This window comes from Myripristis murdjan, chromosome 5 (genome assembly GCF_902150065.1).
Source record: "Myripristis murdjan chromosome 5, fMyrMur1.1, whole genome shotgun sequence".
NCBI classification, from domain to species: domain Eukaryota; kingdom Metazoa; phylum Chordata; class Actinopteri; order Holocentriformes; family Holocentridae; genus Myripristis; species Myripristis murdjan.
In genome coordinates this window covers 8,645,106-8,672,233 of record NC_043984.1, presented here as the reverse complement: position 1 = coordinate 8,672,233, position 27,128 = coordinate 8,645,106, and the positions used below count along the sequence as shown (strand labels likewise).

Genomic DNA, 27,128 nt, shown 5'->3' with positions numbered 1-27,128 from the left:
ATGCATTTGCGACTCTTTGCCATTTTGATAACTTTGCTGTGTGATGTGATCAGGATGGGCTCCGGCGTTGTGCAGAAAAAAAGGGGTGAGTTTATTGGAAACATGATTTTCAAGTGGATTTTATGGTTTTAATTTGTTCACTGGGTGCAAATGATTGTTTGTTGCAGCTGTTAGTGGCTTCGTAAACATTCTCCTCTTTCTCAGATGTTACCGAGGCTCATGTACACGGACAAGATATGCACTGACTCAAATCAACATATTGTACCAAATTGTATAGTATGAACAAAATCCTATGATTCAGCTTGAGAAAAAAATACCAGAATTATTTTAAAGGTGAAATATTTACATTACCTTGTCACAGTTTATTAAGTGAAACTGAGGAAATATAATATTAGGGTAAAAATATCTAAAATAAAGAAATTGTTATTTTCTACAACAAAAGTAATCCTATCAAAAGTAGAACGGCAAACTCGCCACAATTAATTAAGTGACACTTAACAGAGAAGATAAATAAAGGAATTGTTGATTTCTAAAACAAAAATTAATCTATCAAAAATTAAACAGTAAAATATGTGACTTTGACCTTATTCAGTTTACCACGAGACAACAGCCTTCAGTTGCCAAAAAAGGGCTAAAGCTGGTCTTCTTTTTTTTTTTTTTTTTTTAAACTGTGGTGTAATATTGATTTCACACTCATACATAAATATAGAAAAAATGAATGACAGCAACATGCCTTTTAAAATGAGGACGACAGATAAGCCCAAATGACGTTCTGATAGAGAAAAATGTACATAAAGTGAGAGAGGTTAGGCAAGCAGCAGTTCAGCCTCGCTTCAGCAAGCCGCACACCTCTTTACACAGACACAGCGGCTGGGCCAGGGACTGAACCTGTGTCCTCCGTTACCTCAGGACAGCTTCTCTCAACACCAAATTGCCTATAAATATTTAAGTTTGTGATGGTATTAACCTTGGATTACATAGACACACACGGTGCAGGGATTTTTATGGAGAACACTGATACTGCTGCATGATGTAATATAAGTACACACACAATAATACACCTTGTACAGAGGCAAGAGAAGCTCACATTCAGTGCAACAGACCGTGCATGACTTAGTGGGGGAAATTCAGCATTTTATCACCAAATCATTGCTGCTGAGTGAAAGAAAACACCCACCTGCCAGGAACTTAGAAAAGCAGTATTGTTTTTGAGATTGACCACCATGCATTTTTGAATTTATCCAATGGGGTTTCGAAACGGGGTTTCATAACTCCAAGGGGTTGTAGGATTTGCTCGACCCACAGTGGAGCATGTAATCCTTCAGATGAAGTTAAACCATGAACATTACCAAAATTGGAGTAAGGAGGTTTTCACACGATATGCATTCGGTTTTCAGCTTTTCCAGACTCAGTCTCTTTTCCAAGGACCTGAGACGCGCAGAATTTGAACATCACAGGCCCAGATGAACCTGGATCACCATTAATCTTGATTACATTTTTTTCCATGATGTTGTTTACTTTTGTGCATCTCAAACATTTTAGTGCCTGCATTTTCATGTCACTCCCTATAAGCTCCTCTCTGGGAGACACTGCACAGCACTTGGAGGATCAGTCTCAGATCCAGATTTGTCATGATGAGCTCTTGTGACCACCTCCATAACAGTCTGATCCACAGTCAAACAGTGGTGGACCTCACTCACTGGTGTGGCATTTCCTCAGGAATTTCCACTAATAGAAGTGGATACGGTCTCAATTACGCCCTCATTTTGGCTTCCGACGTTTAACTCGCCACCCCGTCACCGACCCAGCAGTGAGGTGTTAGATAATGATTAGAGGGGTTATATGAGCAATCAAGTGCCAACGAGTCTCATTTTAAGATAACAGATTGTGACAGCAAGATTAGACAATTGTGATTTTACTGCATAAAATTACCGAGGACGGATAGTTGGGCAACTATGTTTCAAGTACAGCAGGTTTAACGAGTCAGATTTGCTGATGAGGAATAGATACAGAAGATGTTTTCGAAAAAGCTGAAATCACTGTTGGTGCAAATAGGCTACAGCAAATGCTGAAGTATGAGTATTGAGTTCCTGCATAAAGATTAATAACATTAATTTAACATTGCTGCACAGTGCCATTAGAGAATGAAGAGCTTAATTCTCCAAAGAGATACACAATTTAAAAAATAACAGCTACAGCTGCTAGCTTAAAATATTGTAGCCTTCAAAACTGCTAGCTTAAAATGATGCTAGCTTACAAAGTGAATTCTAGCGTAAAAGTAAAACACACTAAGAGTTAATATTGTTGTAAAGAAACCAGTGTTCAGAATTTGCATGAACAAGGCTACACATTATGCAAACGTATTATTGAATCTGGTCAGTTCTCGCTAAAAAACCATGCTAAACAGCCAGTGTGACTGAATCTGCTTTAGGTAATGTAAAAGCACTAAACAGACTTCTAAAAAGAAAACGTAATCAAGTCCTAGCATGACAAAGGACAATTTTACATAGAAGGAAGCATGAAATTATGCAAAATTAGTACTGAATCCAAGGTGGAGGCATTTGAAGCTAACGGGCTGTAACAGCTCAAAGCTCGACAAACTTTTCAGGTTCAAAAGGTCAAATGCTGGTTGTGGGTGTGGGAAGCTGACCCTCTGTCAAAACTGATCGCTTTATGCTGGAGAGCTTTACATCCACATTTTCTCTATTCCCTTCTCCTTCCACTTCTCCTCTGCTCTTCTCTCTCTCTTTCACTAATTTTCCTGTCTTCCTTTTCTCTCCTCCATTTACTCCTCATCTCCCCTCATGTTTCCTCCCTCTTCTCCTCTTACTCTCCCTCTCTCTTTCTTTCTGTCACATCTGGACTTGGTTCCTTAGCTGGTAAAGGTGTAATGTGCGCGCACACACACACACACACACACACACACACACACACACCTGCACATACACACAGTTGAAGTGGGAAAAGCTGAACCCAAGAAGTCAGGAGGTTGAACCTATTATTATGTCCATTAGCACAATTTGTGATGTTATATGGTTACGGTAGGCGAGGTAATTGTGAGCATCTGTAACTGTTTCACAGGCAAAAGCACAGGAAAAGTGAAATGAAATTGGTATTTCTTTTTTCTTTTTTATATATTTCGCTATGACTACAATGTCTGCATGGCTTACTGTAGAAGTCACTGCAGAAACATATTCCAAAGCTGTGAATCTGATTTCTAGAATATATGATATATAATAATAATGTATGCCAGCAGTTCACCATAGCCTAAGATATGACTAAGCCAGGTGTCGTTTGCCAGCAAATATCAAAACCTGCTTTTTGTCACATCCAGGTGAAAACCACACATCTCCAGTTATGATGATTTTCTGGTTTTAACCTTGACAGAAAATTCGGCAGTCCCTGGGATTATGAATCCTTCTCAACACCAATAAGATAAACTCAAAAATACATTGTGGTAAAGCAAAATAGAAGGTTGTCTTTTTCGTTCCTGAAACGCTGACATTTTGGAGTTTTGGAGACACAAATCTTCCATGTGGCAACAGTATTACATTAAGGAAATCCTGGCAACAAAGCTACTACAGATGACTGACATTTAATTTTATCAACAGGATGTATCATTACAGGTCATAAAACACATGCTTAGGGGAATCTCCCTGAAATTTGATTTGGATGATTCTTGCTGTCTGCCATAATGACATAAACTGTAAGAACAAAGAGGGTAAGGGCCATACCTTGCTATGTTAAATTGATAGGCTGCCTGGTGTTTGATATCTCTCTGTAGAATCATGAAAATTCAAGCTGTTTTCTTGGAAGAATCACAATGTTAACAGTATCAACTCTAAGCCCAGAACATGTTCATACTGTGAGATGTGCAGTGCCTTGGGAGAGTAGCTTTGGCTGGGCCACTTAAAGATATCCACAGACTTCTCCCAGAGACACGCCAGGATTGCCTTAGGCCAGAAGCGCATTGCACAACCAAATTTTGTAAAACAGCTCACATTTGCTGAGATAACAAATCCCATCTTGTGTCAAAATAGTGCTCACGCTTTGATGAGGTGACTTGAGCTTGCACATTACAAGCCAAAACAGTTGGCCCTAACTTTGAGCAGCGGTGATGAGTCAGTTAAATGTTTGTGCATAAGCTACCAATTAAGACAACAGTTATGCATCAAGTGGCCACAGTTTTAGATTACATTTACCTACATTTAGATGGAAAGGAGATGACAGTGACTTGGGTTTGGTGGATGTACAGGGGGAGGTTGATTGGAATTATCCATTGCAGCATTTTCCTTAAAAGCAGCGATCATGGCCACTGTATTTGTCTGCTTGTCAGTAAACAGAGTGATGCCATATCTTGCAATCTGATTGGTTTGAATGACAAATTAGCACATTGAACCCTATCACCTTCTCAATGACAAATGGTGGAATGCAAGTTAGGAAATGATCTGGACATCCCCGACGGTCCCTGAGTGTATTGGTTGATAGGGATGTGATACTGTATGATGTGTGTCTGGCCATAGCTGTGTGCTTCAGGTTTGTCATAGTGAAAGGTGAATCCTTGCTCCAGTCTGAGGTTGTGTGTGATCTTGAGTATGTTTCCTACACTGGCCCTTCCATTTTTGGCAGTGTTTATTGTTCCCTCCTGAGCAGTCTCTCAGTTCCTGATGCTGGGATGCATCTTTGTAGCTTGGTGCTGCCTCCATCATGCTTCCCAGTAGAGATGCTATTAGCCATATGATGAGTGGTACCTCTCCTTTGACAGACACATCACTCAGCATGAAGGCTTCAAAGTTAAACTTTTGTCTCATAAGACCACAGACTGTTTTTGCTCATGCTCTCAGAGTTACATGCTGTTTAGCAAAATCCTGCTGGGCTTTGTGTTTTACTCAGAAGTGGCCTCCATCTAGCCAGTCTACCATGAAGACATGACTGATCTGGAAACAGTTGTCTCAGAGATTTTTCCCAGGAACTCTGAAGCTCTATTAGAATGGCCAGTGAGCTCTTGGTCACCTTCCTGACCAGCGCCCTTGTTGTCTGGTTAATGAGTAAGAGGCCACTCACACTGGCAAGTTTGATCCGCGCCCAAGCACGATTGCCCCTAAAATCCGGATTCTTTGACCAGTGTGATCGCTCCGTATCATGCTTGAATACAGTACACTTCCCCCGCTCTGGCACGGTTGGAGGGGGTGTGCTTCAGCGCGGTACGGGCGCATACACGAGTACATGCACGGTCACGCACGCAGTGCGCGGACGTAAATCATGCAACTTTCCTCCTGCCTCTGCAAAATTGTTTAATGTGCGCAGCTTGATTACCGGCGAATGGCCGCGTTGCGCAATCAATAATCAACCATGTTGTCTGTGTCATTGTCCGTTGTGCTGCTGCAACCGCGTATAAACAAAAGTCGGTACAGCAGTCTGTGTGAGGAGATCCGGCAGACCTGGTGCTGGCCAGCACCGCGTCGGCACCGGCCGGCACCGGCCACCCGGTCACCCGGTCTGCCGGATCTGACAGGTGCCGCTCCGGCTGTCAGTTGGACCTTTCTGAAGGAGGAAGTTACCTCCGAAACTGTCAAGGTAAATAAACATCCCATGTCTGATTAAAAGGACCAAAAACGGTTTTTAGTTAAAAGGAAGACATGATGAATGTATTTGAACTATTGATTTATAATAACGTCGGGCCATGCCTGTTGTTGTCGTATTTCAACGTGATGACGTGCACACCGGGGGCAATCGTGCTTGGGCGCGTTTGGGCTTTAGGTAATGTGAGTGCAGGCCAGCCGGGGACTGGGGAGGGGGGGATTTTGGCTTTAGCACGATACGGGCTCAAACTTGCCAATGTGAGTGGGCCCTTAGGCCTGACAGCTAGCTCCAGGAAGAGTCTTGGTCATTCCAAACTGGTGTTCCTGAGAGCTTTATGTGCTTTAGCTGTGTTTTTATATCTATGCCCAGATTTATATCTAAACATAGTTCTATCTCAGAGGTCCATGGAGAGTTCCTTGGACTTCTAGGCTTGGTTTTTGCTTTGATATGTGCTGTCAACACAAGTGCTTGCCTTTCTAAAACAAATCAAGTCAATTGAATTTGCCACAGGAAGACCACAATTTAGTTCTAAACATATCTCAAGGACAATCAAAGGAAACAGGAAGCACCTGAGGTAAAATATGGACTGTCATTTTAACAGAGGGTCTGAATACTTGTGTCAATAAGATATTTCAGTTTATTCTTTATGTTTGTATTTTAATGAAGTTACCAGATTTTCTAAAAATGTGTTTTGCCTTTGTCATTATGGGGTACTGTGTTTAAATTGTTGGCAAAGAAACTAAATTTAATCTCTTTTAAATTAAAGTGGGTCTGAGTACTTTCTGAAGCCACTGTAAATACAGATGTAAAACCCATGGTGACATGCTAAGTAACGTAAGTGAGCACTCACCATACAGATGTCGGAAATCGCGGTTACAGATGTGTTAAATACTGCAGCAAAACATCTTCAATGCAAGTGGTGTCAATTTCCAGGACACACACACGTGCGTTGTTAGGGACTACACATCTTGTGTTGTTTTAACACGTCACCTCAGTGGGCACGTTTTTCTTGTTAATGTACACATTATGGTGCATTGTGGGTATTTTGGCTCTGACTACAGAAGCAACGGCTGCTGTATCTTACAGAGGAAACCCACCTTAAAACAGAATTCTTGTTATTTCACTCATAGATCTAGTATTGGGCTAACCTACCAAAACTCACCTTTGGTTTCCTCCCCTTTTTGATTTGCTGAATAGAGTTCACCTATTTCTTTAGGCTGACATCACTACTTATGATGTAAATTAATGGTAACCATTGTATTAAATACAATCATAATAATGTAAATCATATAAACAGTTTTCTTTAGGAGGGAAAACATGATTTTTTTATTCTAATTTACCAGCTGTTACAATTTACCCACCTTTTTTATTTATCACAGCATCAATAATTCATACAGTTGAAAATGTCGATCGTAAGAAGTGATTTTGATTCAACAACAACAACAAAAAATACATTTTAAGGTACAATACATATGATGAAAATACTGTTTTAAATGCACTTGTAGTTTGCACATATCAAAATTACTAGTTAAAGAACGTAATTAAAAGATTACGCATTAAGTAATTAAAAGAATGTAATGTAATAATTTTATTGGCACTGATAACAAGCGCCATTCAAACAACATTCAGAACTCTATTAACATACTTTTAAAAAAAATCTGATTGTAAGAAGTAATACAAACCTAACAGAATTGTTGAGAAACTTATATTACTATGCTAGTAAGGTAAAGAGTAATAGTAGGCTATGGTATAAGTAGATTTATCTAAATAAAAGAGTTACCCTAAAAGGTGCGGCGCATATCATATTTGGACAATATTACAACCAGATGTCTCAAATATTCTGGCATAAATGTAAAACTCAATAGTTAATAATTATAAAATAGTGACACATCACATGTTTTAACTCTGTTTTGTTTTCTTATTGAGCAGCAAACATCAAGTAACATATATATAACAAATGATATTTTACCCTTTTAGGGCGTACATAGTTTATAGCGAAAGAGAATCACATGGTAACAATTCTGGCCTCCTGTCATTTTGAAACAGCGTCTCAGATCTTTTTCCACTTTTTATGGTTTAATTTGAACACACAACTTGTAAATTTGTATTTCTGTTTCTTTGACGGGGAGGGGGAGGTGATAACTTTACAGTCTAAAGTTGGATAATGTATCACCACAAGAATCAGTTCTGAAAACTGTGTGACAGCACTCCAAGGCTTTCTCTATGGCTTTCCAGCCATAGAGCCTTTCCAATTGAAGAGCTATTCTTTAGCTCTATTCCTCTGATCCCCACCTTTGCCATATTATCTGAATTCAGTTTTAAGGTGGATGTTCCCTTTAAATGCTAGCATGTTTCCCTGAAGCCCCAGTGGAGCGTGTCACACCTGGTGCTTGTTAAAAATCCAGCGCAATCCCATACAAGGTCAAAGGTCACTGTTTTATGCTCCCCTAACAGTCCCTTAGGCCTGCAGATCAATAGCATATGTGAAGAGGATTGTTTTTCAAACAATGGGTCGAGACCCCAGAGTGAGGTCCCAAAGCTTAGCAAAGCGGGTCCTGGTGCATTGCAAGGTCTCCTCTGATATGCTGCAGTGTTTTCTACTTCTACTCTCCTGTTCTCTGCAAATGGTACTATTTCTGTTATTTACTCCACTGGCATCAGCTCAAGGTTACTAAAAAAACCTTTTACAAAGATAAAGTTTTGTGTCAATGCTATGTGACCCTGCACAAGTCCTGAAGGTGCACAGTGCATGTTCAAGAGATGACTTCTTGTAAAGTGGGCATCTGTCCGGTCCTCACTGTTTTATATATATATTTTAAATATTGATGCCTAATGTGTAGTGCATAAATAGTCAAGGATATTTTTCATTGCATATAATCAATAATTTTTCAATGCTTTCATTTTTTTTTTTTTTTTCGAGAAAAACATGTTGTAAGCCAAAACAAGGTGTGCCTTGTATTGTAGTGATGTGATGTTGACAAACATTTTGTTGTTTTTGAAAGAACCACTTGGGTGAACAACATGACCTGAATCACTTCCATGTGATGATTGTTTCCTTTGGTTCAGGTCAGGGTGTCAGTGGTGACACTGTGACTGTGATCAGCTGTCATCCAACTGACTGACTGTGTTACAGTTCAGTCAATGGCATCAGAGGCCAAGAGTCTTGGACTCAGCAAATGTAGAGACCATGTTACATAAGCCTGGTTCCTAAGCAATCAAAAGCCAAGCATATCATATAAGATGCAAGGGATAAAAGTGCTGGGACTAAAGGTGGAGAGCCAGACAAATATAATGAATTACTAAATTGTAAAAACACTACATAAAAGATTTGGTATTGGTAATCCAGCAAATATTCTGAGTAATGGCCAGCAGCAACACAAGGGAGTTCATACCATTGGGCAAATATTCAAGCATCACATTTCACCTATTGTACAAGCAAAGCAAGATTTTCTTCCCTGTACATGTGTACAACTGATAATGATAATTAAAAAGAAAAGAGACAAAGAAAAGAGGAGGCCCTACACAGAGTATGATCAGTGTTTCTGAAACATTGTTTCTTCCACATCTCTCCTATGCACAGGTTAATTTCCTTTATGGCGTCAAATGTCCACTATGCTGCCTAGCTTGCATCAGAGCCACATTTACTATCACTCACACTAAATTGAAAACAGGATACTACAATACAGGATTTTGTGTAAAGCCTATATCACACCTGTGAAAGAAAAACTGAACATTGGTAGTGTTGGTTTGTGTAGTTACCTGGGTGTTGAGTCCACATGGTGGTGAAATATCCTCATTAGTTGTTCTGTGCTCCACTGGGTTGATAATCCACAATACTGGATTTCTATCTTTCCATTCACCTCCATAGCTCAGCAGAACAGCTGCCAAAATAACAATTTTGGTGCATAAATGAATGAGAACAAAGGGGATTATGTTGATATAAAAAAAAAATATCCTGGTAACAGAATAATTATATAATTAGCGCTTGATATGGTTTAATTTGATAACTATAAATGTTAAATTGTACCAGTTTCAGCCTTTCAGTTGTAATTAAAAGTGCCATTTAATAGGGTGTTAGCTTGTAACTGAACTTTTACAGAATATAAAATGCATTTTACCTAGAGGGTTAGCAGGCTACTACTTAAAACAATGCTATCAGGCAAGCACAATTAAGTCCATGTGCAAGTGCATGTTAAAATGTTGTCTATGGTGTAGAATACCCAGAGATATGTTCCCTAAATTTTTTCAGGTGTATGTCAGCTGGCTTGCCGTAAAAGTACTTTTTGGCCACAAGAGGCATTTCAGCAGTGAATATATGTAGTCCTGCAAGTGCAGCAGCACTCATGCAAGAGCACATAAGAGTCAGTGAACAAATCAGTAGTCACATTGTCTTAGCGAGTGTGTGGGAAAAAAACCCAAAACAAGACATGTAAATCCTATCACTGCTGCATTTTGATACTTGTAGTGTTTGTATTTCTTGCAGTTACAGTCATGCATTAGCGTCCATGAAGGCACTAGGATGAGGGGAGGGGAGTCAGAGTCTTTCCCAAGACACTTTTAACAGGACCCATGCCTTTTGAGGGTCCTGCTGCAGGGACAGTCTCTCAAAACTCTTCTCTCAATGTTTTTTAATTAATCCTCAGTTACTCCTAGGCTGTGATGTTCAGGACATTGAGTACATGAGTGACAGCGGTGTAGCAAATGATTTTGCCATATTTCCCAGAATGCCCTTTGATAACCCTGTGAGAGTGGATGTGAACTTGTTGCATTCAGCTCATGGTTGTACATTCAGGTGGAAAGAGTGTCCACAGAAAGTCACATTCGTTCCTCGCAGTGCATTGTAGTCTCCTGTTGCTCACAGAGAAAATGGCCATCATGAATCCTTGGTGATGCATTTCACTGTATGATTGCTGAATATTAATGACACATTTTCTGCCTTCAAATTTAAAGTAAAATTGAGCTTTGGTACAGTTTTTAGGTGTATTGTTCACATGGTTTTGAAATATCCTCATTACTTGCTCCCCCTGAGCTGCTAATCCATAATACTGTATTTCTGTCTCTCCTTTCACTTCCATAGCAAAACAACTCCTATAATAACTTATAACACATAAACGAATGTGACAAAAGTTGGTTATGCCAGTATTAAAAGCAACAGGTCCCAGTACCCATTTTTTGAGGAAATTAAATGTCTCTTCTCTTGTTATTTTCCTTTTTGAAGTGGAAAGTAGATCCAGCAGGTACCATTTTCAGGAAACTTCCGCATTTTGCCAGGAAGAAATGACGCAATGGTACTGTCACTAATATTTGTAATTACACACATAAAAGGGTACTGGCACTTATTTTTTATATTCGCATAATCCACTTAGTTCTCATTCATTTATGCCCTCCAGGTGTTATTTTGGGAGCTCTTTTGCTACTGAAATGAATAGAGAAACAGAAATACAGTATTGTGGGTTAGCATGGGGCAGCACGGAGCAACTAATGAGGATATTTCACCACCATGTGGACTCAAAACACCCAGGGAACTATACAACCCATCACTATACAAAAGGTCAGTTGTGCCGTAATTGTAGCGGTGTTTTTCCTCAGTGCAGAACTGCTTTTGCCTCATCGTAACAAGTGGCTCATGACGGATAAACAACAACAACATCACTTTACAATTTATAAGCTTTCATTTTTGCAGGAAAGGCTGACAGAGCACACATACTTTTTCCCCCAGCACTATTAACATTCATTAGGTTACATTCACACCCAGAAGCTTCCCAGTAAAACAGCTTCTCATTTTTGGCCTTTGAGCTGCTTCACTGGGGCAGCTGGGGGTTAACAGCCTTGCTCAAGGGTCCATCAACTCTGGTGGCTGGTACAGGGGAGAGCACTTTATATTCAGCATTCCCCAACCAAAATCCTTTAATACAGCTCTAAGCCTAAAAAATTAATATCACCCAGATTTCCTTTTTGTCTTGGCAGAGGTGAGAGGTTCATAAACCTGGTGTAAATACCTGAGACTGCCGTTAAAATCCAACATAATGCACGGGATTATGTCAAGTCTGCAGGGTTACCACTGAGGCATTCTGTGATAGCAAGTAGATGAAAGAAGATAGTCTCTATTACCACCTCTATAACTCCTTCACACAAACGTAACCCTAAGCCTCCACTGCTCAATATACAGTAGACGGCACCGATTCAAGCTAGGATTGCTTGATAGATAATGACCCTATTTGTACAGCAAAGGAATGAAACTAACTGTAAATAAATAAAACTGCAATAAATGGAACATTTGCTGATTTCATTATTCCCTGTAGATCACTAATGCAGACTGAGTTTGATTGCCAACAAGTACATCAGCAATACTACTGAAGCAAATTAAAAGCATAATCATCACAGTTTTTCAGAATAACAAGCTGTCTGGCCTTCAGTTTTCCTTTTAAATCAGTGCTCATTTTCTTTCTGCTGTCCAAATTATGCACTTTTGATGATTCATTTATTTAATTGCAAGGTACAATTTGTTTATGGCCTCCTTCCTGCTAGGACTCCTTAACACAGCAGTGTATAAGTCAATGGATTATTGCTATATTACACTGAAATCCTTTCAGAATGACTTTCACTAGTATTGCTAACAAATGATAATGTTTTTCAGTTCAAGGTTTATGCATAACTATGTGGTCTTGGATTTTTACAGTGAACAGGGAGGTTAATTTTGTCACTGAATTTCAGCCTCGTGAAACCTTTAGTACTCTTGAAAGATTTGAAGAATGTTTTTTTTTTTTTTTTTTTTTAATATAAAATGTGGGTAAATTATATTAAATGGGGCAATTATTCAAAATCACAGATATGGTCCTTTAAGTAACACATCGAGGTGGTATTCTCAACCATAGGCTACACATTTCAAAATGCATGTGCACATGGATTTATTTGCTCCTGCCTGACAGAAAGTAAAATGTGACCTCAATCAAGCCAAATTAGAACACATTTAAAACAACAAGGATCGGGTCTTACTCAAAAGTCCCTTTAAAAAGCGTCAGGTTCTGCCACTCTGTGTGTGTTGTGTTTCTCAAGTGTGAATTCTTTCGGAGGTCTATGAGGTAGACACCTAATGCGCGTGCACACATGCACATGCAATAAACAAGGAAACTGGCAGGCGGCCACAGGTTTCCTGCAAGGATCAGAAGTGGCAATTGTTCAGACTCACGCACACTCACCGTCTGCCCCTTCACCTACCCTGAAAATTCAATCCATCTTTCCATTCCTACTTGGTTTATTCCATCTGTCTTTCCATCTCTCCGTGCTTCATTCCATCCTTCTTTCCATCCCACCTCGCCCATCTTTCTCTATCCGTGCTTATCCCTGCTGGATTGGAAGCATTCCTACCTTGACTTTGGAGTCTTGTATGTACCTGGGAGCAGACATCACAGCTCACTGTTATAATATAATAAGACTTACTTTAGCTTAAGCATAAGCCTGACTGTTATGCTACCAAGATATGTGAAACCTATTGTCAGCATGCAGGAATTTAAATTTGTTTTATTGGCCATAAAAAAAAATGTGCAGGGATTTTTATACTGAGAACTCAGAGTAGCATACAAGTCGGCACGCATGGTACAAAGACAAATCACATCACACACATACAAGAGGTTATCTATCTAGACGAATCTATATATGGACAGACACACAGACAGATGCACAGACAGACAGACAGACAGATGTTGCCATGTGGATGCAGGCAGCATTGCACAGAGTGGAGATGTTAAGAGTCCAGCAGGGCACTGGAACGAACGCTGTAACACTGCAGTACTAAGCAGAATGGATTTTTGCATGAAATCTCTCACGGTTGACGTTGCTACAATCAGATAATTTCATTCCACCATACCACATTTCTAGTTCAGTGAGGCCAACTCATGTATAGAGCATGTAGTGATTAAATGATGAGGCATGACAATGGGTTTGACTTTGGCGGACTAGCTCTGCTTTTATGTTAGCTGCCGCACACATTTGGTTTCATAAATCTCCGCTGCTTCATAGAGACATATTTCATAGGGATAAACACGACCCGCTTGAACATAAAAACAGATCTAAGCAGGTGAAGCTGGGGAGCAGGTTAGCTGAAGCGATGCTGTAATGCATGAGACACAGCAGCAGGGCAGCAAGATAAGCAACCTGTCAAGCTAGGCTGACGTGTCATTTGAGGGGCTTTGAATTCAGGGTGTGAGATAATGATTGGTTAACTAGGAAGCGCCCCAGTCAGAGCCAATCAGTTGATGATACATGGAGACATTCCTGAGTGAACTGGCTCATCCGAAAAAATCTGTGATGGAAAATTTATCAGCAATCTGTTATATCTAAGTGGTTCTATATGCACAATATGGTTGGCATTTTCAGTATAACTTGAAAGGAATGATCTTCACATGGCGGGGATGGATTTTGGATTTTGCTTCAACGTGGACATAGAGTAAAGTCCAAATGTCATCATCGAGAACGGTTTGTTTTGATCATTTACTAAAAACAAATACTTTTTGATAGTTGATAGTCTTATTTAACAATACAGTACTTGAATGAATGAAAAAAAAGGTTATATGAAATATATTTGTTTTGTTTATACACCATATGTTCCTAATACACAGTGTGAATTGTTTTGGTCAACAGCAAAGGCAATTATTGAATAATTTAACATTGAAAGCTTCTAAGGAGGCAGTACAGTGCACACACTATCCATCCAAGACACAAAGCTCGCCTTGTTACAGGTCAGTCAAAATTCAGTTGGCAAAATACAGTCTTAATGGGAGCGTGGCACTTTCCAAGCCACTTTTTCAAAGACAAAACAAGTCTAATTGCTTAACTCGGGCCAAACAATACCAAAACTTCACTAATGAGGACTGGAAGAAAGTCTTTTCAATTGATGAATCAAAGTTTGAACAATAGGGTTGTAATCAGTGGGCTTATGTGAGCATGACAGATTCATGCAACAAACCTACAGTTAAACATGGAGCTCCGACGGTTCCAGATTTGCACAGGATGAGTTGAACTGCTTTCCCCTTACAGTCAGCAGACCTCAACCCAGCTGTATGTGTTTTGGGACATCTGAAAAGTTAAAAGGCAAAACATACTGTAACATAACAATACTCTGGGATGCTCTAAGAGATTGCTAGAGTGGAGTGGATTCTCAAATTGTGCAAAAAAAAAAAAAAAAAAAAAACCTAACAAAATTGATGCCAGACTGAATGCAAACAGCAGACACACCAAAGATTGGGAAATTTCGACTTTTAGTACTAACTCTTTTTGGCTTATGTTCATGAAAAATGATGTAATCATCTTTGAGAAAATAATATTTTACTAAAGATTTGCATGACTGTGTGATGTCAAACAAAAGTGTTCTTGCTGGTGGACCCAGGCTTTTGGAGCCCAGTGCATCTCTGTTATGAGGTTAGTGTCTAATGAAGCCGAGTTATTTTACGACAGAAAAATACAGAAGTTGGAAGTCTCTTGTTTGATTTCATACTATGCACCCTCCTGTATGTAATGGATGTACTCGGTGCAGCATGGGTAATTTAGAGCACTGTGTATGCTCTGATGAAGAAGATGATGCTGAAGCAACAGGGGAGTTTTGTGAGAGCATGACTTCAACAAGTCCTGGTACCCATTTGTTTTTGTCTGATTACGATTACTTGTGAAAGTACTATCTGATTGTTTCTTCCTGGCGTAAGGTTATTATGCTTAGGTTTCTTGCAGATGCTACCTGCTGGAACTACTTACCAACTGAAATATGAAAAAACAAACCATTTCACAAAATACAATATAGTGGATTTGCAGTGCAGGGGAGCATGTAGCACCCACTATACAACCCAACAAGCTACCATAGTTTAATTTTGCATTAACTGTCTGTATGTCACATGAAATATCTCAAACACTGTCAAGTGGATTTTCCCAAACCATGAAGAAACATCATAATTCGCTTTTGTGGAATATTTTAGTATAAACATAGCCTACATTGCTCGATATATGTTTGAACATGCATCCCTTAAAGAGATAAAGGCCAAATGTGTGACATTTACAGAGATTACAATTTTCAACTTCAAATTTTGTTTTTATCATAAAAGTACCAGATATATTCGCTGTACTCTTCTCAACTTCAAAAAGAGGTCTTAGGGGTTAAGACCGACCCTTGCCCTCTTACACCACATGTAGTTGTTCCTGCTAGTCACGACCCTTTGCATTGAGATTTTCTGGCTTTAACTATACTGGGGACTGTTGCGGCTCTTTGATTGCATGTTGGCAAAGTTTCCCAAGTGTAATTTGTCACAGTGAAAACAAAGCCTAAAGTCTCATCGTTATGTGGCTTGTCCAGGTCTGTTTACAAGCAACGATTCAAGATGGCAGCTTGTGCGAAGCTGGAAAGTGGGTTAGTTGCTGCTGGCCCTGGCAGACTAAGGCGACAGCACTGAGCTCACTTTCCAGTTACATAAAGATTTATTGCAAATATTTCCTAACAATATTTTCACTTTAGCAGATTTTGCTTGTGGGGAAACCTTTCCCACATGTGGTTTAAGGGTAGTTATTCCCAGAGATTCAATGTAAAGGCTCATGACTAGCACCCACCACTGCATGTGGTTAGGGGCTAAATGGACCCTAACTTTTTCACCAGCTGACAGCCCAATTTGAGTCAGCAATTGTTTTGCAATGGTAGGCGCCTCCCCTTTTTTCAAAATGGTGAATATTTGGTTGCGCTGTATCTAAAGAATTGAATAAAAGGAGTTCAAAAGAATGATGTTTCATAAATGTTTCATTTAATTTTTCATCTGCCTCTCAGTAATTCTAGGATTACTGAAGAATTATTCCAGGGAGTCCATTTGCTTGGTGCCTTCAGGATTTGTGACATTTTACACTAATCTCCTTTTCTTTTGTTATCTTCTCCTCCTCTTTTCTCTCCCACCATTTCTCTTAATTCAAATCTGTCATCTTCAATAATCTAATTTGTCTCACTTCCTTCTCCTGTCATCTCCTCTACTAAATTCTGTTCTGTTCTACTCCTCTCTACTGTCTTCTCTCTGTTCCAGCTCATAGAGAGACATCAGATGACTGTCGGAGCTGTCTGGAGTGTTCCCCTGACAATGGCTGTGTGCGTTGCCCTGAGCGACTCTTCCTGTTTCTGCAGAGGGATGGGATGTCACACCATGGAACCTGTCTCCACGCCTGCCCCACTGGACACTATGGACAGAGAGGGAAGGACATCAACCGCTGCATGAGTATGTCTGCAAAACACTGTCTGTATCTGACAGAGACTGACATTTTGGTCTGAGGGTGGCACTGGAGTTGAACAGGGTTCATTTTCTAGGGGGCGTGGCTGCGTTCATTAAATGTAATTGTTATTTGCTCAGTAGATTTTGAGATATTGTGCACAAGCCAATATTGTGCCTCATGGTGGTGCAAGAGAGGAGGGTGATGATGTCACCAAAACTGATAGGATTCATTCTCTGGGGAGCATGAATGTGCTTACCAAATGTCATGGCAATTGGCCCAACAGATTTCGAAATATGTTGCCTTGGAGTTAAGTCTTGAAAGTACCGACAGATGGACGGACACACACAGGCATCTTTACGCCCCACCTGTAAATGTGGCAAAAAGAACGAAACAGGAGGAAAAAAAACACCTAAACACTAAGGTTCAGATTCAGTAAAAATCTGCTGCATGGCAATTTGTGCTTGAGTATAATAGGCCTGCTGAAAGCTGGCTGAGTTGGTTATGACTTATATTAGGGAAAAGCTGTAGAGAATGAATGCAAGTCAATTAAAAATCCTGTTACCCTCAGAGGAAAAAAAACAAAAAAACAAAAACAAACTTGTGTGCCGATGTGGTGGCTCCCTAAAGCAAACAGTGAACCTACTCCAGATGCATTCACATTGAATCCAGGTGTGTTTATTTGTGCTCTAGAATGTTAGTGCCGTGAAACAATCAGAAAATAATGTTTTATCTCTCTGATGCACTGCTTTGTTCTCACTACCACCAGTCCCTATCTGCATTCACTCTCTAGCTCGCTCGACCACTGCTACTCTCTCCATCGCTGTCACTACATGCTCAGCTTGCTTACGTGCAGTGCCTGGCGCAGATGACCATATAAAGAAATCCCTGACAGGCTACTATTAGCTCATCGCAGCAGTGGAAAAAAAAAAAAAAAAACATTGGAAACACAGGATTCAGAGCAGTGTGAAGCCTGAGCTTTTTGCACACAGGAGTTACTTTTACATACATTAAAGTCATTATTTGAAACTTTGGCTCTGCTTAATATAAACATCCAACATTGTAACATACATATGCCAATAAATAAAGAATTGTCTTTAGTTTCTGAAACACCGGTTCAAGCCATACCTGGGTGGACGATGCCTGGTGAAACCTTTTTCCTTATTTCACTTATCTCCTACCACTTATCCACTGCTTATCTTGCTATCATGACTAGACCGGAAAACAGCCGAATAATGGAATAAAGAATACCAATTTTAACCTGGCATCACCTGTAGTTTTACGGTGAGTTATGGCGTGTTGCTGTTGGGTTTGTTCACTCACCGCAGGATTATCCCCCTCTCCCCTCAGAGTGTCGGTCCTTGGATTGCGAGCACTGTTTCAGCCGGGACTTCTGCACCAAATGTAAGCCTGGCTTCCAGCTGTACAAAGGCAAGTGTCTGACCCACTGTCCAGAGGGAACCTTCGCCCACCAGTCCGACTGCCTCGGTAAGAGATTTACTGCCATGCCAGAATGTTCCTTTCAAAGTTTTTAACAGGTTCCTTAAAAGGGCTTTAAGTGCTCTGTGATCTCTATCAACCTCTATCTATCAAGCAATAGGGATTACGTCAGTGGAACTTACCTCCTCCCCACAAGTCTCTCAGCTATTCTACAATCTGAGTATTTGTCTTTCAAAAGCCATTTTTCATATCAAAGCATGAGCTGAATGTTAGAATTTGGGAATATGAAATTCCAGTGGGCAGAGACTTTTTGTTTCAAATTGGAGCATGGGCTATAAAAATGAGTCTGAAAGCCAGAACACTCAGCACCTGGATTGTTGAGTCATTGGTGGTGATCAGCCCCTATCAACCCCCTGCAGGTATATTATGGCTATTTATGCTATGGGGTGATGCAAATCATATTTATTGCCTCTTTAGTTTCTGCTGTGTCCAGATGTCTCGTTGTTCAAAACAATTTAACACACTTGGGATATACATTTTCACACGTGGCAAAGCCAGGTGTGAAACTTTTGATAAATTCTCTTGTATTTTTATTGGCGTTACGGTTCACTGTCCTTGTGAACTGAGTGAACTGAAAGTGCACTGACCTCAACATGCTATAAAAAGTAGGTACTCTACAATGGATGCATCAGTGAAGATAATCTGAGAGGCATAATCAACACCAGGCCTTTTCTGCAAACCTCTTCCTTTTATCTAGGAGTATGGCCTCACTCCATTTTTGTGGACATTCATAGGCAGTATTTCACTTTCAATAGTACAGGATTTCTTTGGTTGTGGTGCCAGTATTTTAGCTTGGTAGCTTTTCTACCTTTTATCCTATTTTTGATCTAATTTCAGGTTAATGTATTTGTCATCGCATAATCTATCTGCAATGGCAGATAATGGCTGGTATTGAGAAATGTTATCGGTTTAATTCAAATATAAACTGTTGTTATGATCAAAGACAAAACATGGAAAATCATTTTTTAATTAATTTAATATTTTAAATGAAATACTGAAACTAGCTTGATGAAAAATGCTTGCTTGGTTTGCTATGTTTTGCATTGCACCATAAGAAGCCTGATCAACTCCAGTCTTTTTCTGAGAAGCCATTCCTTTTACCTGACTCCACTGCCCTCTCTCTGGGCCTGTGAACACTGATCTATGGCATTTCGTGTGTCTCGCTCAGCTGTATCTCTTCTGTAATGGAACCAAGCTTTCATAGCTCACATGATTCACATTAAAAGTTTTTGCAAATGTTTTAGAATTTATCTTCATATCCCTTTGTGCACAGTCCCTCCTTTTCTGAGTAAGTGAGATATATTGGCGAACTCCCACATCCATTTGTGTTGTTTGGGTCTCTAGATTCCCTCTCTGCTGTCCACCTGTGCCATCTGTGGCTACTGTTGTTTCTTGGCATCATGATCACATCTGGATTTCATGATTATGTTTCATGTTTAACTGGTGGCACACACCACAAGCAACTCCAGAGAAGTATTGCTGAAAATCCATTCATTTTCTACAACTGAAGAAAAGTTGTCCAGTCTTCAGCATGGTTACTGTTTCCTTTTTTGACAGCACTGAAACATTTGCTTGAATCTGTGGGTGGCACCACTCGTCAGTAGTCATTTGCAGCTAAAGTTGCTATATGTCCTACCTATAGCTGCAACACCAGGGCAACCTTAAGAAAGAATTCTCAAAGCCTATTTACCGTTGTAAATACTGTTTACTGTTATGAAATGCACACAAAACTACAGTCGCTGCCTTTGTCATTTAAAAATATAAGACAAAATGAATTGAAGATGGGGTACACTTCATCTTATGTTGCCCTTTCTATCAGAGATGCAGCCTATATTTACCCAAATTTCAGTGTTTATGTGGTCTTCTTTATGTTTGGGAAATGCAAGAGGTAATTGAGAACCAGGATAAAAGAGCATAAGTGCGACCACCTGTTGCCCGTCACTTCAATTCATGTGGATATGAACTCAGCTCTTTAGTTTTTATGGCCATAGAACTCATAAAGCGACCACGTCAGCAGGTGATCGTAATAACTTATTGCATTTTCCTCTCAGAGATTAACATTATATCCACAAGTCCTTGCTTAAGAACACTCTTCATTTTTGACATGATTTGTAATGATCTGTTTGCATGATAGGCCTATTTAACAATTCAGTTGTCCAGAACCTAAATGTCATATACATACCCATTGCTCTATATATTTTTTCATAATAATTTTCATTAAAAAAAAAAAAAACAGTATTTACAATTTTCTGGCACTTGCCGTATGTATTTTTGGCAATGTATTTTTGATAACGTATTCTGTACTGCTGTCCGATGCATGGGGTTGCATGTTGTAACTGTATATAGGATTGCTGCATAATATTTGTACCTTAATGGGAGTTTTTTGTAAGACCCCACAATGTGTCTTCACTAGCAGGGGGAACTGTTTCTTTGGGTGTTATTCATTAATCAGTCTGTATCACAAAATCTGGGCTTTTCTGAGCTCTGCCTCTATACTCGATGAAGGTTTTCAAAGCTCTTATGTGAAATAAGACAGTGTGATGTGATCTGATCTTATGCAGTTACACGAGATTTGAACTTCTGAACTCAAGTGTTTTTTCTCTCTCCCTCTCTTATCTTACTCACCCCCCTTGCCTCCTCCCTTTCAGAGGACTGTCTTCAGGCACCTCTGGGAGAGTGGAGCAACTGGAGTGTCTGCCTCCATAATGGCGTCACCTGTGGCTTCAGGTGGGGAAAGCAGACCAGGACCAGAGAGGGAGGGCTGTCGGGAGGAATGCCTGAAGAGCATGCAGCATCGCTCTGCCCGTCCCACAGCGAGACACAGAGATGCCGAATGAGGAAAAAGTGTCCTAAAGGTGAGACAGAGGGAGAGGGAAGAACAGAGGGAAAGAATTGATGGCTTGAAATAGAATAAAGCAGAAAAGATGGACAAAAGGAAGGAATTTGTGTAAAATAAATGCTCTGGAGTTGTGAAGATGTCAAAGACGTCGTCAGTGTGGCAGCATTTTACCAAAATAGATGGAAAAAAAAAGTTGAATGCAAACTTTACGAACAACAGTTTGTGTAACACAGCTCAACAACCAACATGGCATATCACCTAAAACGGTAAGCTAACATGTCTGCGTTAGGTTGCTCCGTCAGTTTTGAGCATAAACAGAATTGGCATATTTCAAAGTTTTAGTCTAATCGTTTTATAACTGCAGGCGCACACACCCACGACGACGGCAACTTGACATAAACGGAAATCATAGGCTGTGATATTGCGTAGGTGCACGTGATGCAATGCTGTCAGAGCCGACCGACTCCAGTGTGCCATTCACAAACCTGCAAACATTTGAGTAGTAAAATCCGGGAGATTTTTGTGGTGGGGAGCAGCAAAAGATGTGCGGGGATATTAGTGCCTGCCGAGCCGGTTAAGATTTACAACACATCCAGGTTTTTAATAGTTAGTCAGTAAACTCGGCATTTTATGACACAGGCTGGAAAATGTGCACTTTTATTTACAGTTAAACATTTCGCCGTGTGTTTCAGCTTCTGTTAAACTAACGGAGCTGCGGCGGCTTTCGGTCTCAGCTTTCAAAATAAAACCTTTGTTATTGTGCGTTACTCATTATTATTAACAAACAAAATTGGGGCTTGTAAATTACGGGAGATTCCTGGGAGAAAAGACAAAACGGGAGGGCGGCAGGAGATGAGAAACTTGGGAAAAACGGGAGTGTTGGCAGTTATGGCCAGATACTGCGACAAATACCCCCCACAATCTGACTTGTTTCCTTCACTGTAAAATCAGGAGATTAGCGGGAGAAATTACTGACCGGGAACATTGCGGGAGATAGGGTTAAAAATCGGGAGCCTCCCGCGTGAATCGGGAGAGTTGGCAAATATGATCATTCAGTGCAAAATAATTAGGTCAAAAACGATTTAATATACTGCAAATACATGTTGTTTATGTTTATTTATAATTCATTTAGGCAGACAAGGCTAGCAGGCAGGCTACTGTCCAGTTAATTAATCTAAAAATAGTATTTTTTTTTTTTAATTTTTGTATTCCCGCTGCCCCCCGATTAGTCGACTTTTGGTCAAAATTTCAGGACTTTAGTCGACCAAGATTTTCTCTGGTTGACTACAGCCCTACAGCAGTCATACATGAGAGAGGAACGTGGTAAGAGATTCTTTAAGGTGATGGAGGGAAGGTGGGAGAAAGGACAGCATAAGAATGAAATGAAAAGGATGTAGGGAAGATGGAGAACTGAGGGAGAGGAGAACAGAGGAAATAAGACAAGGAAAGGAAATAGGAAAGGAAAGAGGAGAAATGAAGAAGTCAAAGAGGTAGGAAGCAGAGAGGAATGAAGAGCAGCAGCAGTAGCCGATAGTCGGCTATACACCGGAAATTTGCTGGTTTGAATTCCCCACACTAATTGGAAAATATGTGAGGGAGCGAATGAATCACGCGTTCCTCTTCCTCAGCAACTACTGCTAAGATGCCCTTGAGGAGGGCGCTTAACTCAACACTGCACGAGGGAAACTGCTCAGTAAACAACAGTGGAAGAAGACTGTGGTTAGTCTGGGCAGCTACCAAGTGTGAACGTGTGGAGCTGAATGAAACTGGAGCAGGGCTTTGCTGGAGGAGAGCGTGCTCGCTCAGCAAGCCCTCCCTGCTTAAAGGAGCAGCATTTTAGCACCAATATATCAATACTGTTCATTCACTTTCAGACAAAATTACATTTAACAAACAAGATCATCGCTGAGAAGATAGTGAGCCTCTACTGGCCTCTTCTCTGGAGTGACAAGACATCCCTGTTTTCTGGGGATAGCCCCCTGATTTCCGTGGCTGTAAGCCCTATGACTTTGTAACCGCACAACACATTTGATTTTCATGATTTTCAACAAAATTAACAAAACGTGGGGAAAAACTCTCTGGGTGCTTCTGGGTTTAAGGGTCACAGAATTGTAAACACTCAAACTACACACTTCAGTCAACTCCACCCATCTCTGCCCTCTGCCCTGCTGAGGGCTGACTGGTGAACGTGGAAGTGTAAAGTTTTCTGATTGGTTCATAAACAGCTACCACAATCTGTTTACAGTAAAGGTGAAGCTTTGGCCGTGTAGCAGGAGGGATGCTGCCAGGTTGCCAGGTGCTTCATTCTTTCTCAATTCACAATTTGCAGACTCTGGACAAGTGTCAGAAGTGTGATGCCGTACTGATTTCAGACAAATGAACTTAATTTCTCTAAAAAGCTTGGGGAAAAGGCAATTAGCAAAATAGCTGAAAAAAGGTAAGAATTATTGAAACGTTAGTAATAAATTAGCAAAAAGACAATTGGCAAAAACTTACTTGAAACCAGAAAAATATTTTAAAAGTTGACAAGAGTACTATACAATTAGTACTTTACAATTATTAAAATCATATATTTAAATGTCAGATCAGTGCTGTTGATTGACCTCCAATTTAACACCTGTCAGATTCCTGAATACATCTGCTGTTTGGTATTTGTCAGCAAATATTTCTGTATTTGCTGAAAAATCTAGTCACTTTCCGCTGTGTTTTGTTTTTCATTATGAGCTACCAAATCAGATTTTGACGGGAAATCTGCTGTACTGCTTTATGGCACAAAACAGGAAGAAGGTGCTGTTCTTTAAGTATAAATGGGACTAACGGTGCCTTCAGGTCAGATTGGAAGAAATGAAAAAATGGCAAAATCGCTTCTGCAATTTGAAGTCTTCTTCACCATTTTTATTTATGAATATACAAACGTAAACACTGTTTTTGTAAGTACACGGTGGAGTCCCTGCTATGTTTTGCATTGTGCATTGTGTGGTTACATAACCGCTGACACACCGCTGCAATTTATAATGCCAAGTGGAAGATCCCGGAGCCCATAAAAATTTCCATGTGTCCTAACTGGAATTACCACTTGCCGTCTGAAACGAACAGGTTTTCCCAGACAATTAACAGTAGAGCCGACAGGACATGAACTCGGCATAAAGTTGAGATTCTCACAACAGCAGATTGTCGAAGGAGTGTGAGGGTGATGAAGAGATCACTTTGAACATGTTTACCCTTTTCAGAAAAGATGTGGAGAAAGTAAACAGGAATAGTACCAGAGAGGGGCAAGGGGTCAAATAGCAACATCCTTTTTGTGACAGGATGCCACAGGGTTTATGGACAATGTGGTTTTGATTTTGAGAAATAGGAGCACTAAAAATACCACTGATGTGAAATAGAGGCTACAAACTGTACTGTGGTTTCATTAGTTTATGGCAATTGATTTTAAAATCCTGCACAGCTTTAAAAATGGTTAACAAGTGTGCTAACACTTTATAGATTATTGGAGGTGCATAGAGCAACTCTAAATAAACTCTGTGTTCATCCTCAGAAACACAAAGGTACAGGGTTGTTTTTTGTCCTGTAAGGGCAAAGAGGTCGTTCCCTATTACAAGTTGCTTGCAAGAGAACATTTCCCAACACTAAGGGAGCAGCCATGTTATGTATGATTCATACAAAAAGAATGAGTTCACTACAACAAATGGCATTGTATCGAACTGGACGGTGGGAAACTGCTAACATTAGAGCTTCCTCCATGTGTCAGTTTCATCCCAGCGGTAACCATGACGATGAAGACTGCTACTGGTGAAACATTTGAATTTGCACGTCAAAGTTCACTGAGGTGGAAATTTGGTTTGGAGTGAGGAGACAAATTTTCCTCACAGGCAGACACGAGTACTTTACCCTTGCCCTCACATGCATTTGGACTGAAGTTAATGGAACACAAAAGAGAAACAATCTTCCCACATTTTGTATCACAACAAACCATTTCACCAATCATGCAGGGGGCACTAAAGATTTCACAACATATAATCGAAATCCCTAAATTTTTCCATTCGAATTTTTGGTTCAGACAGCCACCTTATAACGTTCTGCTTCAGCGGGTAACAATGTCACCAGTATTTAGAAATGGCAGAACTCATATTTGGCTGTGTGAAGCAAATGTTTTCCAGGGACTATTTTTCCTGGAGGAGGGGCCGTTTCACTCCACCCAATTTCATGTCGTCAAAACACAACAGTGCTGCTGCTTAAAAAACGAATGTGGATGACTTTATGACGGTGATGGAGTAATAGTGTGAAGAAAGTTTGAAGTCTCTGAAAGTTCATTTTCATATCGTAGCGGAATGAATGGAAACCAATGGCTGGGGCAAAGATGTACTGTAGCCAACATACAGAGCACTGTGTAGTGCACATCTTAAAAAAGAGCGACAAAGAAGGAAATAAAGGGGAAAAAAAAAACAAGGAGACCAAATATGAAGATGTAAAGAATGATAGCAAAGACTTGTGGCTGTCCATTGTGTATGTTTCCCCCACCCCCCAAGCTAAAACTGGAGTTATGTTCCCTCATGTTCGCCGCTTTGTGAGAGATAGCATCTTAAAACATCACACCTCCTCAACTTTATATGTTTACATTGCTTCCATCCAGGGATAACCAGTCTCTCTGCAGACCGACAGCGTCTCGTTTATGAGATTTTGCGGATTCACAGAGGTGATCGTGTCCAGGGCAGAATTATGTGTTCTGTATTTTTTTGGGGTCCAAGGCGACCTGAAAATAGATGCTCCGACAGGCCAAAAAAAAAAAAAAAAAAAAAAAAGAAAAAGAAAAAGAAATTTCTAAAGCTCTGTGTTGTGGAATTGCTGTCAATACTGGTTTAAATTACAGTGAAGAGAACAAAAACATAGATTACATGGTTAAGTCCCCTATTGTTAAGCCCTCATCAGCAATAGAGCTATTATTGAAGACAGTGCCTGGCTCTTGTTTTTTACTCCACATTAAATTAATGATGGATTTCATATGCATATTCCGAAACATTAAAAGCCAATCTTGGCTGCAATTCCTGGTTTCCCTCCAAAACCAAGTTGTTGTTGTGACCTTTTTATTGCTCCATACTTTCTTGCTCTTACATAAACAACACATCGAACGCCGAAACACTTAAATAGTTGAGAGGAATGTACAGAACAATGTTGTTTTTGCCTTTTCCCAATTAGTGAGACAGCCAACAGTACTTTTCTGTTTAAAGCTCTGCAATATTGTATTGATGTGTGTGTATGTGTTTTCCACTTCTTCCACAATGGAAGGCATGTCATTTGCAGTAATTATCATTATCATTGTCAGATCGTATGTCCAGTGGCATTAGGAGAGGAAGAAAGTCGATCCAGCAGACTCTGGCGTAGGGATTGGGCCTGTGGACCTAATAGCACCCATCTGGGATGAAAGAGTGCTGTGGCATCTCCCGACATTCCTCTGTTGTCCCAGATTAGACAGCTCTAGTCATTTAATTCCCAGTCTGTTGTTGTCTTATTGTTTTCAGATGATGAGGAGGGAAGCGAGTTTCATCTCCAGTCCACTGTCTCCTTTGCTTTTCTCCCCATCTGTTCACCGACGACAGCAGATTGTCATGGGCTCAGAGATGATTTTGTTGCTCGTTTCCCTAGCAATTTAGCAACATCTAACAGACGCAGAGAAGATGTTGCACTATCTTCTTTTGTTGGCCACAGCAACTTATAATGAGTGGCGGGTAGCTCTGCAGTTGCAGATATCGCCCGAGTCACTAGTTTGATCAGAACAGCGTCAAAGTGTGCAGGAGAGTGAAACCCGCTCCCTGCTCCGTGCCTTCAGACCCATCAGGAGGGATAGGAGAGCAGCACTCCAACTTGTTTAAAAATTATTTCCCAACAACACAAATTATGACATATGACACATATAATTGATTATGTTCAAACAGTTTATCATAAAGTAGCATTAATAAGTGGTCATACTTGGCGTAAG

At 40.2% G+C, this 27,128-nt stretch overlaps 1 protein-coding gene across 1 annotated transcript; it reads left to right on the top strand.

The window, feature by feature from the left end:
- rspo4 (R-spondin 4) lies at window positions 1–22,685 on the top strand. The gene is given in 5 exon segments (XM_030051557.1): window positions 1–85; window positions 16,632–16,820; window positions 18,163–18,300; window positions 20,961–21,167; window positions 22,591–22,685. Coding segments are annotated over 5 exon segments (714 nt in total).
- The last annotated feature ends 4,443 nt before the right edge of the window (window positions 22,686–27,128 follow it).